Source organism: Megascapheus bottae, chromosome 5 (genome assembly GCF_031878675.1).
Source record: "Megascapheus bottae isolate mThoBot1 chromosome 5, mThoBot2.hap1, whole genome shotgun sequence".
Classification (NCBI taxonomy): Eukaryota; Metazoa; Chordata; class Mammalia; order Rodentia; family Geomyidae; genus Megascapheus; species Megascapheus bottae.
The window spans coordinates 16,455,408-16,468,334 of record NC_143513.1 but is presented as its reverse complement, the minus strand read 5'-3'; the positions used below and the strand labels follow the sequence as shown (position 1 = coordinate 16,468,334).

Here is a 12,927-nt window from a genome sequence, read left to right as displayed (position 1 = left end):
AACGATCTGTGTTTTTAAATAGTGAATTCATTGAAAGAGTAAACACAATTGTCAGGATTTACACAAGAGATCTATTCTTGGAATAAATGGGAAAATTTTTCACCTCTTTCCCTCTTCTGTTTGTCAGTTTCAACAAAGTTGCTTGGAAAAGGTTCTTCTTGCTAAATTGTTTTTTTCTTTTCCTCCTAATTTAGGCTATTACATAAACATGGATAGTATAGATCTTACAATCTTATGGTACACTTGAGGTAGTTCTTTTTAAAATAAATGTCAAGGATGGAGGAGGAATTATCTGACAATAAAGAATACTACTCAGGAAGGATATTATCATATATATAATAGATACCATAACTAATAAGTAAAAATAAATCACAAATAAACTCTGATTCAGAATATTAAAAACTAAATAAATATTCATTTTCAATATTTAGTAGAGATTTCATAGGTAACAAATAAAATCTGACATCAGGGTTTAGTATGTCATGATTTATTTATATCCTGCTATGGGAGAGATTCCATGAGTTTGATGAAATGATTTATTAAGGGTCCGTAAAGTATGACTTTTTAAAGCAACAAGTTAGAGGATGATTATAACTCTAGATCATTTTAAGAACCTTTCCATCCATAAACCTAGTTCTTGGGGCAAAATGTTGCTTACAAAACTTCTTGGCAAAAGAGATGATTTAACCAATCAAATCTCCTCCAATGAATTACTATCAGTAAATTTTCTAGGTGGGGGGTCAGGGGAAGTATCCATGATAAGAAAAAAAAACAACAAAAATCAGTTTAAGAGCAGATAAATACTAGTAACTTATATTGTCAAGTAAGCTTAATTAAATGAACTTTCTTCTTCCTTTGGCTCACATTATTGTGTTAGAGGAATGTAAGGAGAATATTTTCTCTTGAGTGTACTAAATTCATGCAGAAGAATGACATGCATTTTGAAACCATGTGGTAAAAATTATGTCTAAGAAAAAATATTGGTTTATGGGTCTAAATAATATCCATTCTGAAGACTCAAATGACTTCAAAACCTATCTTTTTTCCTGTCCTTGACCAACTTATATTCCCATCTTCATTCTTGGCCTCTCTTTTGAGCAGTGTACATGCACACTTATCTCCTCAGTTGCCCATTCAAACTTTCCCTTGGATATCTCAAAGTTTTCATGAAGTGAGAACGGCACTTGGTTTTCCTACTTTTACAAAGGACATCAAGATTCCTCATTACTTATGCCAGAAACTTTAATGTCCTCCTGACATTTCCGCTCCTAGAAACCAAGGAGGAGCCTGCTTTCCCTCCAAAACAGACCTTGAATCATTCCTTTCTTATCACCAATGCCTGAAGCACTAGTAATCCCTAGAACCATTATCTCTAATCTGGACTCCTGAGATAGCATTGGGACAGACTACAGAACTTTCACTGGATTCCACAGACCACACTGCATTAGCTACTTTTGCTTAAATACTTAGGGGATTTACTGAAGAGATTGAAATCCCTTGAAATCCCTCTAGGTACTGCTCCTCCCTACCTCTCCATCTTCACTACATCCACCACCTGTCTAGGGTCTCTCGTTCTCCGTCCTCCATTCCTCCAGAACAAAACTTGACCAGTGCTCATCCTCATAACTGAAGCGCTTTTGATCTGATCTCCATTACTCCATCCTTCATCTATAATATCTTTCTACTCTTCAAGAATATTTATTTATTTGTTTACCTGTTTGCATTAGAATACAGTAATCTTACAAGCGGGTTCAATCCACTTGACATTTTCACGCATGTATAATATGAATGGATATCAATCTTCTCCATAATTCTCCCTTACCCTGCGCCCTGCTTTCCAACCCAAAGTCTACCGGCTTTGTTCTCTAATTTACTTGCCTACCAACAAGATATTTCAATCATATTCATCCTCATTTAATCTCCTCATAAGCCCAACCCCATCACACTCTCCCCATTTCTCTCCCCATCCTCCAACTTTCTATTGTTCAATATCACTCATTGAGAATCTTTATGTTATCCTCACATAATAGCAATACCCTTTTTAGTGTCACTTCCCCAACAAAGCTTTGCTGAGACCACTCAACTAGATCTGCTGCAGTATCTGATTTTGAGCTTCCTTCAGAGCATTCATGACAATTATGTAATTGTTATAAAATGTTATTACTTGTACATTTTTTTGATCTAGATGGTTAGATCTTAGAAAGCGAAGACTATACTTGTATGGATTACTTTGAATTCCCAGTCTGAAATCAAGTTTGGAAAAAAGTTGTTAGAAAATGTCCTCTAAAGTATGTTACAATGAATTAATTAAAGATGTAAATAACTTAGTTTACACAACTAGTTCAGATATTTCCCTTACACAACTTTTCTGCTTTTCCTGCTGAATCTAATTAGTGCATCTCCTTAGTCCCCTAATATTTATGCAGCCTTACCTCTTTAATATTCTACCTTGAACTAGTTACACCTTTCTTCTAATGAACAAGTACTTCTACTACCGGCATTAAATAAATTCAATTTTGTATTTCTACAAGTATTTTACACAGTGTCCACTTTTTTTTTACTTTGTCCAAAATCCAAAAGGATTTTTGCATGCAGTCAAAAGGGAAGACATTAATAAAGCTAGAAAAAATTCAGGCAGGCAAGCAGACATGAAGAACAACATTCGAAAAAAAAGAAAGGAAAAAAAAAAAAAACCTTAGGGGCTGGGAAGCTGGCCCAGTGGTAAAGTGCTTGCCTGACATGCATGAAAACCTGGGTTTGATTCTCCAGTGCCATATTCACGCAAAAACCCAGAAAGTGATGCTGTGGTTCAAGTGGTAGAGCACTAGCCTTGAGCACAGAGAAGGTTAGAGATAGTGCCCAGGTCCTGAGTTCAAGAACCAGGACTGGCCAAAAAGAAAAAGAAGAAAAACTTACACAAATCTTAGATATCTTGCACAGATGTGTTTTAGCAGTTCAAATTTTTCAAGCGGTAATTTGCTATATAAGCTATATAAGTTGCTATTATATAAACAGGAGCTTCAACTACAATTTCAAACTATAAAAAATAATTGATATAGTAACAGCATGGAAAACAAAAGTGTATCTGCCTTTTATGAATAATTGTCAAGGATATACATTTTGATTACCATGTTGCTTATGTTTTCAATTTCATCTCTAGGTATGTTCACCCCTTTAACAACATTTTCCCTGGAATTCACCACCCAGAAACAGAAACTTGTGAAACAAGTTATGGTAGCTAGAAAGTATTGCCAGGTATCTGGATATTATAATACAAAGTCCAGGAGCTCTTGGAAAGACATTCAGATTTAAGGAGAAATAAATAAAAACTGGAACCCCCAGCCTCCACTGACTCATCTTAATGATGTATCAATGAGGTGTTAACAGGTAGGATGCAAGGTGAGACTTTAACCTCATTCTTCATCTCCATGCCTTACCTCTCTCTCTCCCTCACTCCCCCACTTCTCTCTCTCTCTCTCTCTCTCTCTCTCTCTCTCTCTCTCTCTCTCTCTCTCTCTCTCTCTCTCTCTCTCTCTCTCTCTCTCTCTCTCTCTCTCTGAAGAGAAACTTATGGGGTGAGACATAAGCCTGCTCTTTGCTTTGGGGGTTCATATGGTATTCTACTTTGTTTTTTCTCTTTCTCTCTGACTGGCTACCACTTGTTGCAATGCAACTTAAGCAGTGTTTATCTTGATTGATTGGATAAGATTTAAAATTATGTGAAAGAGTCCGTGTTTTAATCCTAATAGTATGCTTAAAAATAAAACCTTCCTAAAATGTTTAGGTTTTTGTTTTTCAGATAAGTATGGATTTTTGTATTTGCTCTGGATCTTAGCTTTACTTAATGAGGTAGTATATTTGAAGCATTATATGTGGTGTGTTTCTTTTCCTTTGTCATTCCATATAGGTAGGTCCTTTGTTATCCGTAGAAATCATTCCTACAGGATTACTCTAAGTCTATTGAGATTCTGGTTCATAAAGTTGAGTTCAGCATCTTTAGACAAAATACTCTAGCTCCTAACAGTGAACAATCTCAGGCATTTTTGGAACATGAGAGCCATACTTTTCCACAATGTTTGCTAAACAAATGTAATACATGATTTCTAGAGTTAAGGAACTGGCCACTATGAACATAATATAAAGTACCCAACATGGTATTTCTCATCAAGGATTTAGATCTAATAACAGTTTTAAATACTTATATTTCAAGCCTAACATAATTTAGTAGTAGAAGAGTCATGCATGAACATATTATATGAAAAACACTATTTTTTGTGTGTGTGCTGATCTTGGAGCTTGAACTCACGGCTTGAGTGCTATCCCTGAGCTTTTGTGCTCAAGGCTACAGCTCTAACACTTAAAAATCACTGCTGCATTTCTGGCTCTTTGGTAGTTTTTCGTGGAGATAGTAGTTTCCCAGACTCTCCTGCCTGGGCTGCTTCAGCTACAAGCACACAGCTAATTAGAAATCAGTGTTTTCTAGGAAAGAAAAAAATTGTGAGGTAAGAGATCTCTTAGAAATAAAAGGTTTCTTAACTGACAAACTGGCCTGGAAATGGTAAAATTACTAAAATGGATAAAAGAGACTTCAATCAGTTCTCTATATTCATGAATTCTACAGTTACGGACTGAACTGTGAATCAGAAATATCACCGAAAATGTTCACATCAGTACTGAACATAAACTATTTTTCCCTTGTTCCTATCTTTGAAACAATGTAATTGACTAACAATTTATATAGTTATTTATATTGCAGTAGGTGTCACAAATAATCTAGAGGTAATTTAAGATATAAAGGACATGTCTGTGTTATATTTGTCATTCTGTATGAAGGTTTTGGTATCTGTTTGGACCCCCATAGATATTGAGTAATCAATACATTTTTGAAGCAACAGCCATTTCTAGAAACTAACAGCTATGAGTACTTTTTTTTGTCTAAAATTCTAATCTTTCCATAAGGTATATGTTGCTTTATTTGTTTCTCTTTCTACCACATACTTTCTATTTTTTTTTTATTTTTGCCAGTTCTGGCTTGAACTCAGGGCCTCAGCACTGTCATTTGGCTTTCTCAAGGCTAGAGCTCTACCACTTGAGCCTCAGCACCACCTCTGACCTTTCCTATGTGTGTGGTAACCAATGAATAGAACCCAGGTCTCTGTGCATGCTAGGCAAGCACTCTACCACTAGGCCAAACTCCTGGCCTCACTTTAGATCTTACTACTTACCATATTTACAAACATTGAATGATCAAATAGTATTTATAGGTTTTCATAAGAATCTTAGTATGTCAGTCAAATAAAGTAATACTTAAAATTGATTTGTTAAAAATATTGATCAACTATGCCTTTTACTAGATAAGAGCATTGCTAAGGTTTACAATTCTGTTTTTTGTTTGTTTGTTTTTCGTTTTTCATATAATTCACACTTTCAGAGTATCTGGTAGAAATGATACGGAAAGAGGAAAATCCCAACATTGGCCTTCCAACATTCTATGGAAGTCTACTGGAGCTTATGAAATGAATGAAGGGTTGCCATTCACCTACAGGGCCAAGAAGGAAATCCAACAAGCATGTAAATCGGACAAAAAGGGAAGCCAACCACAATTCACATTTGTTGGCTAAAAATCTGAAGAGAATTTTTTCCATGTGCATGAATGAGTAATCAAAACTACAGTAAAAATGACCAGAGTACATGACAATATTCTACAGAAACTGTAGAGGATATATAGCTCAGTGAATATGACTAATCAAAATAAGATTTTTGGAAATATGTTTGGCATCTTCAAATGTCAAATAAATGACTGATAACATAGTAGTCAAAGCTAAAGAACAAGACCAAAGAAAAATTTAAATACAAAAGAATGAGCAAAAGAGAAAGGATACAATAAATAGGAATTATAAGGAAATTAAAAAGGCAACAAAATTAACATAGATCTTGGAGGTAACAAAGGCTGGAATTCACATTTTGCAAAACTAGATCAGTGGTACAGTATAAATTTGAGATGTCCTTGAAATTTAAAGAAAAAGACAAAAGAAGTGATAACTACACTAAATCTTTAGATGGGGAACAGAGTGGAAAGAGTAACATATTGAATTGAATCCCCTTTTGAAAACTATTTCCATATAACAATAAAAATAAATTTAAAAACACGTGACTTTTCAGAGGAGAAAATCAGACTTACTGAATAATTGGAAAGCTAGAGAAATTAAAGAAGCATCACATAAGTAAAGAGGTACACGAATGAGTAAATAGATAGAATCGTTCATCATATAGCTGGTTTCTATCTCCTGTGATAGGATGTGTGTGTGTGTGTGTGTGTGTGTGTGTAAACCTCTCATGTGCTAATAATGTACCTCAGTTCTAGGATTAGAGAGAACAGTGAAACAGACTTCCTTTACAGACTTGACCTAATAAATAAAAAGGCTTTCTGAACGAAATAACATTTAAACTGAAACTTGAATACTTTGAAGGATTAACTAAAATTAAACATCTTTAATTTAAAAAAAAAAATAGAGCAAAAGCCAATAGTGCTGTACTCATATTGAAATACACAAGCATACTTGATTTCCCATTATGATTTTCTTTTAAATATCTATTTAAATACACTAATTAAAATATTTTAATACTGACCACAAATAGTTTCATTTCAGCATGATGATTCTACTTCATGTTAGACTCTACCTTAAAGTATAATGTTATAAGGAATTTATTTAAACAGATGTTTTTGGAGCAACTTAGAACTGTGGGACAGAAGTGTTTGGATTCTTGATACAGATGATAAAACTAGTGAGATTGTTGTTGCATTTTTTGTTTTGATTAATGTAATTTTGCATAAACTAACACAATATTATCATCTGCTATATATTCTCTTGTGAAACAGGGTGAAACTTCATCATTGCCAAAAGTAATTGAGTAAAAGGAGGAAGTAAACACATTGATAAAGTAAACACATGCCCTTGATTATCTGAAATGCATATGAATGCCTTTCCTTATCTTTAAATCAAATTTTAAAAGCACTTCTAAAAGCCAAATGAGAATGTGGCAGATCATCTCTACCATACACTTTCTTCTTTATCCATCAGTTACAAGAACTCAAGTTCCTAGTATTATCTTGGAGATATGTCTCCTAGGCCTTTTGTAGGCCACTGTGAATTGGCTACATTCTAAATTTTCTTTTGGAATCTGTTTAACATCTCAAAAAACACATATTGGGATCATTATTTTCTTTCCTTTCTTTCTTCCTCTTTCTTTCTTTCTTTCTTTCTTTCTTTCTTTCTTTCTTTCTTTCTTTCTTTCTTTCTTCCTTTTTTTTTTTTTTTGCCAGTACTGGTGCTAGAACTCAGGGCCTGAGCACTGTCCTTCAGCTTTCTCAAGACTAGTGTTCTACCACTTGATTCACAGCACCACTTCTAGCTTTTTCTGTGTATATGATACTGAGGAATAGAACCCAGGGCTTCATGCATGCTAGGAAAGTATTCTACCACTGGGCAATACTCCCAGCCCCACCTCATCTTTTTTGATTGTCAAAAGTTGGGCATTTCCCACCTGGAAGTTTGTATTTTTCGTTTCAAAAAACAAGACAAAATAAAACAACAACAACAAAAATGGTGCATGGTAGCTGACTGCCGAGTATCTACACTGATGGTGAAGGGTTGAATGGGGTGCCTGAAAAAAATCCCACATAAGTCTACATGTTGAATAACTTTTCAATTGTACCAAAATATATAGTTCTATAATGTGGGTTGAAACAAACAAAGTGCTCATCTTCATAATGTGTTGTTTCATTCTTACTCTTAAAGGAACAGGTCTTGAGTATATAAGATTATATATCTTTTTTCTGAAGATAAATGTATTCTCAAAGAACATACTTTTTATGTTTTAGCGTATGCACAAATAGATACTAAAAAGTCAAAGGAAAGAAGTTTAATTGTGTGTGTGTGTGTGTGTGTGTGTGTGTGTGTGTGTGTGTGTGTGTGTATGCTGATCCTGGGACTTGAATTCTAGGCCTAGGCACTAACTTTGTGCTTTTTTACTCAAGGTTAGTGTTCTAATCCATGAGCCACAAACCCACTTCCAGCTTTTTGATTGTTAATTAAAGATCAGAGACTCATGGACTTCTCTGCCAGGGCTGCATTCAAACCATGATCCTTAGAGAGATCTGAGCCTCTAGAGCAGCCAGGATTACAGTCTTGAGCTATGAGTGCCCAGCAAAGATGTTTAATTTTTAAAATACATATTCTCCCATAATGGACAAGAAAGACTTTAGAAGTCACATCTGAATTAAAGATTATTTTTAAAATCAAAAGAAGAAAACCATAATTTGAGATTATGTAGATTATAACAATGTGCATGATAAATAGATATAATAAACTACTTAATCACAGATGTCAGAGTAATTTTTCACATTAATCTTTACTTTCAATAGCTTCCTTTTGTACTATGAAAATTCTGAAGTGTTTACTATGCAATTAATGTTATATGTTTTACTTATTTGATTAAAATTTATATAAAGTCCTATTAACAATAATTATATTTTAAAAATATTGATGGGGCCAGGAGTTTAGCCTAGTGTTTAGAGTGCTTGCCTGTCATGCACAAAGACCCGGGTTCGATTCCTCAGTATCACTTACATAGAAAAAGCTGAAAATGGTTCTGTGTCTCAGGTGGTAGAACACTAGCCTTGAGAAAGCCCAAGGACAGTGCTCAGGCCCTGAGTTTAAGCCCCAGAAGTGGCATATATATATATATATATATATATATATGTGTGTGTGTATATATATATGTTGGAGACCATTGTTTTCAGCCTCTTGAGGAAGTAAAATTAAGATTATAAAATAGCACCTGGCAGTTCGCTAATGAGTCAGTACTTGCTGACAAGGAAGTTTCTTTGCATTTGTTGATTTGTTTCTTCCGTGCTTGTGGATAGAGTGGATTGCTAGATTTCTTCCAAGTTTGTTTGCTGCTTTGCAGATGACCTTTACTGTGATTGGCTGCTTAAGGATATAAATAGTGTGGGGTTTCTGGGGAACGAGGGAGAAGTGAGAAAAGACAGAGAAGGAAGAGGAGAGAGGAGAGAGGCAGAGAAGAGAGGAGAGAGAAATAAACGACCCCTGCTTGCAGCGATTTGAGTCTGTGATCATTCCCAGTCCTCCTCCGAAGTGACCTGTCGTTGCGGCGGGCAGCGACATATATATATGTATATACATATATATATATATATATATATATATTTCCATTTAGAAAATAAATCCACTCAAACCAATTATAAAAAGAGACCTAATTCTCAGTTTTGGAATATGTGTGCTGGTAAGTACTAGAATGCTTTCTTGGAAAAGAAATTAATTATCTGAACTGGTCTAGTCATGAATTTGAATGATCATACTATAGTTACATTATATTTACAATATTTAATTTATAATATATATTTTCACCTAGAGTTTTCCAAGGCCAACATTTCATAGCTATTTTAAAATACTATTTTCTCAAATATGTAATATCTCTCTCACCTATTGTCAACTATCTCATATTCATGTACCCTGTTTTATTTATATGAAAAGATACATGAGAAGTGGAATATGTTTTCTAGCCAGGCAAAAGTGGTTTAGACCTACAACCCTCATTATTCAGGAGGCTAAGATCTTAGGAGATCTATTCAAAACCATCTAGGGCAGAAAAGTTCATGAGGCTCTCATCTAATTAACCAGCCAAAAGTCAGAACTAGGGCTGTGGCTCAAGTGGTAGAGAGCTAGCCTTGAGCAGAAAAGCCAACAAGGATTTGAGTACCCAAGTTAAGCTTCCTCTATTAAAACAAATGCAAACAAACTAAAAAATGAAAGATAAAGTAAATACTTTAAACCAAGGAAAAAAACTCCATCTTTAGCATTGCAAAAAGAGCATGCTGCATACATAGTAAACATATCTCTCTCTCTCTCTCTCTCTCTCTCTCTATATATATATATATATATATAATTAAGTTCAGTTTTTAATTATGAAACCTATTTTACTCAATCGGAATTATATTACTAGAGGGTGGTTATTATTCTCTGTTCTTAAAAATAGCAAAGCTGTATAAGAGGTAACTTTAGAACAAGTGAACTGAGAAATGCATTAACGTTTGTGTGTAGATGCCAGTTAAAAGGGCCTGAACTCTAGGGCTTGAATTTAGGGCCTTGAGCTCTCTTGCTTATCTTGCTTTCTCATTGCTGGTGCCCTACCACTTAATCCTCTATCTGGTTTTTGCTAATGATTAACAATGGAGGTCTCATAGATTTTTCTTCCCCATGTAGGTTTGAAATTCAGTCTTCAGATATCAGCCCCCTTAGTAGCTAGGAGCCACAGATGTATATAACCTTAAAACAACTGCTTTGTTTATAAAACATGTCCTCTAAAGCACATATTTTGTTTTGCTTGCTAAATAAGCATACGCCAGCCATGATTGATCCTAAAGGTTTCCATTCATATTAGGTAACATTCCTGAATTGTTCAGGATCTCTGGGAAAGTATTGTTGACTCCAAGAAGTAAAGTGATCAGAGATTCTGGGTAGTGTGGTAAAAGAAATATGGCCAGCCTGTGGCTTCTATAATGGGATGATATCCTGTGGTGTAACAAACTATAAAAAGTAGCTCTTGTGCACATCATCACAGTTAAATAATTTGGTTATCTCATTCAAGTTGATTTTAAAGAAATGGTGATATCTGGGGTTGTGAATGTGATTCTTAGGATGCCATTTTAATTTTTACAAGCATAAAGGCTTTCATACGGTCATTGATGCCACAAGAAGCAAGTTCTTGATATTGAAAAACAAATGATTAAGAAATAAATCAGGGCTGGGAATTTGGCCTAGTGGTAGAGTCCTTGCCTAGCATGCACAAAGACCAGAGTTTGATTCCTTGGTACCACATACATAGCAAAAAGCCAGAAATGGTGCTGTGGCTCAAGTGGTAGAGTTCTAGCCTTAAGAATACCCAAGGACAGTGCCCAGTCCTTGAGCTCAAGCCCAGGACTGGCAATTAAAAAAAAAAGAGAAAGAAATCAGTCCATGAGAACTTTTAGGGAAATTACATATAAATTCTCCCCTTTCTACTTCCAAGTTATGAGTTTCCTTGAACTCAATAGTATTATTCATTTGATTAGCAATACTTTTAGAGCATGGAACTAGAATGAGGCACAGCAGATAAACAGAAATGATAGTCTACACATATGCTGGTAGCACAGCTTCTTTGCACAGGGACAAGCACCCCTTCCCTACTTTTGTTTTTTGTTTTTTACATGTGTTCCAGACTTGACCTTCTTCTGGCCTTAGAATGATCTGGCTTATTTTCTTCTGTAGCCAGGTTCTGAAATACCAAACACAGCTGTAGGCTAAAGAAGAGATTGGTCAAAAAAATAAGCCCACCCAGAGGTACCACAATAAATGGAAATGAAATGACCATGCATAGAAGAAAGTACAGTTTGTCTTAGTATCCTTGATTGACACATGCCATTTGCATGGGAAAGTCAGCAAAAAAACACAAAAACAAAACAAAATAAGAACAAAATTGAGGAAATGACACTCTGTAGAGCCAAATGAAGAAGTCAAGCATCGTAAATTTCTCAGTGGCCAAACTCCTAGAAGACAAGAGACTGAAGCACTCTGCTAAAGAATGTGGTCGTGGTTTTTTTTTTCTTCCAAAGGGGACCATGCACCTGTTGATGCATTTTCCAGACTCTGGAATGATAACAATTTATGAGGCTATTAATACTAAGCCCAAGATTTATCAGATGTGCTGTTTGTCTTGTGGCCAATATAACCTCATAAAATTTGGGTTGCATTGGGTTAAAGTGGAGCGTTCTGCAGTTGGAGTTATTCAGAGCATTTAAATCGGCTAATCCTACAAGACCGGTGCATTTCGCCTGCCTATTAGAGGGAGTCTTTGGGGATTCCTACCAGTTGCAGAGCCAGGCTGGAGGGGGTGGTCCGCTGCTGGGGGAGGTAACATGGAGGCAGCAGGGGAAGATTGAGTCCTGGAGAGGAGCCGATGCTTCTCTAATCCATCCATACCAACCACAGCCAGCTGAGCTGGGCGCACTGAGAGCGCACGTGTGTGCGGGGCCTCCCGGAAGGACTGCGAAGAAAAGAACACAGTAGGAAGAAATGTGAGCCCAGCATTGAGGGGGACCCAGAGCGGCATGTCAACAAATTAAGTTCATCAGGTCAGTGACATAATAAACGGTGTGAAGGAAAAAAGAAGGGGGAAAAATAGAGAAAGGGAGAGAAAAAACAAGATCCAGTCAATAAATTCATTCAACAGATGTGTTCACACTGACAGCCAGGGCCTAGCTCCCTGGCTATGGAGGAGGTGATGCCGGATGGCTGTCAGTTTGAACTGATGGAAAGAAACAGACCTTTAACCTCTGGTAACATCCGCTTGCTCTTCCTACCTGGATAGAAGGGCTTGCACCCAGCCCCAAGAATGGCTGCAGAATGGTGCACCAGAACAATTAATTCCTTTGCTTTCCAACTGCCTGAGAAGCTCAGCACTGGAAATTCTATCCTAAGTTTCTTTCAGGGATATTGCTAATGAAATTTCAGCATGCCTCAAAAGATTGTCGGTGAAATAGTTGTGTTTTGATACCCTTCAGTTTTGTAGAACAGTGCAGTGCTGAATAATGAAATTTCATGGTTTACATAGTATATTGATTTTATGAAATTATTCGTGACTTTTATGGAATATTTGATAATTTCTCAATGATTTAGCAAGGTTTTATTTCTCTCTCCTCCCTTCCATCCCAAGAGTACAACAGTAGAGTTAACACAATCTTGGAGTTTATACTTAGAGAAATTAAAAATGCATAATCATGTCAGGAAAAGGTGGTTTTCTGCACATGATGTAAAGTGGATGGATAAATGTTTTCTGGAACATTCATATTATCCATCGTTTTTTTCT

General features: G+C 35.8%; 1 protein-coding gene across 1 annotated transcript in view; it reads right to left on the bottom strand.

Annotated features, from left to right (window-relative positions):
- The window catches only part of LOC150063041 (histone deacetylase 9-like), a 37,241-nt gene extending 25,070 nt beyond the window's left edge, over positions 1-12,171 (bottom strand). Inside the window, exon 1 of the mRNA XM_090333625.1 lies at positions 11,928-12,171. Within this exon, the coding sequence (XP_090189751.1) occupies positions 11,928-12,171 (244 nt within the window). The remainder of the gene's footprint in view (positions 1-11,927) is intronic.
- Between the last annotated feature and the right edge of the window lie 756 nt (positions 12,172-12,927).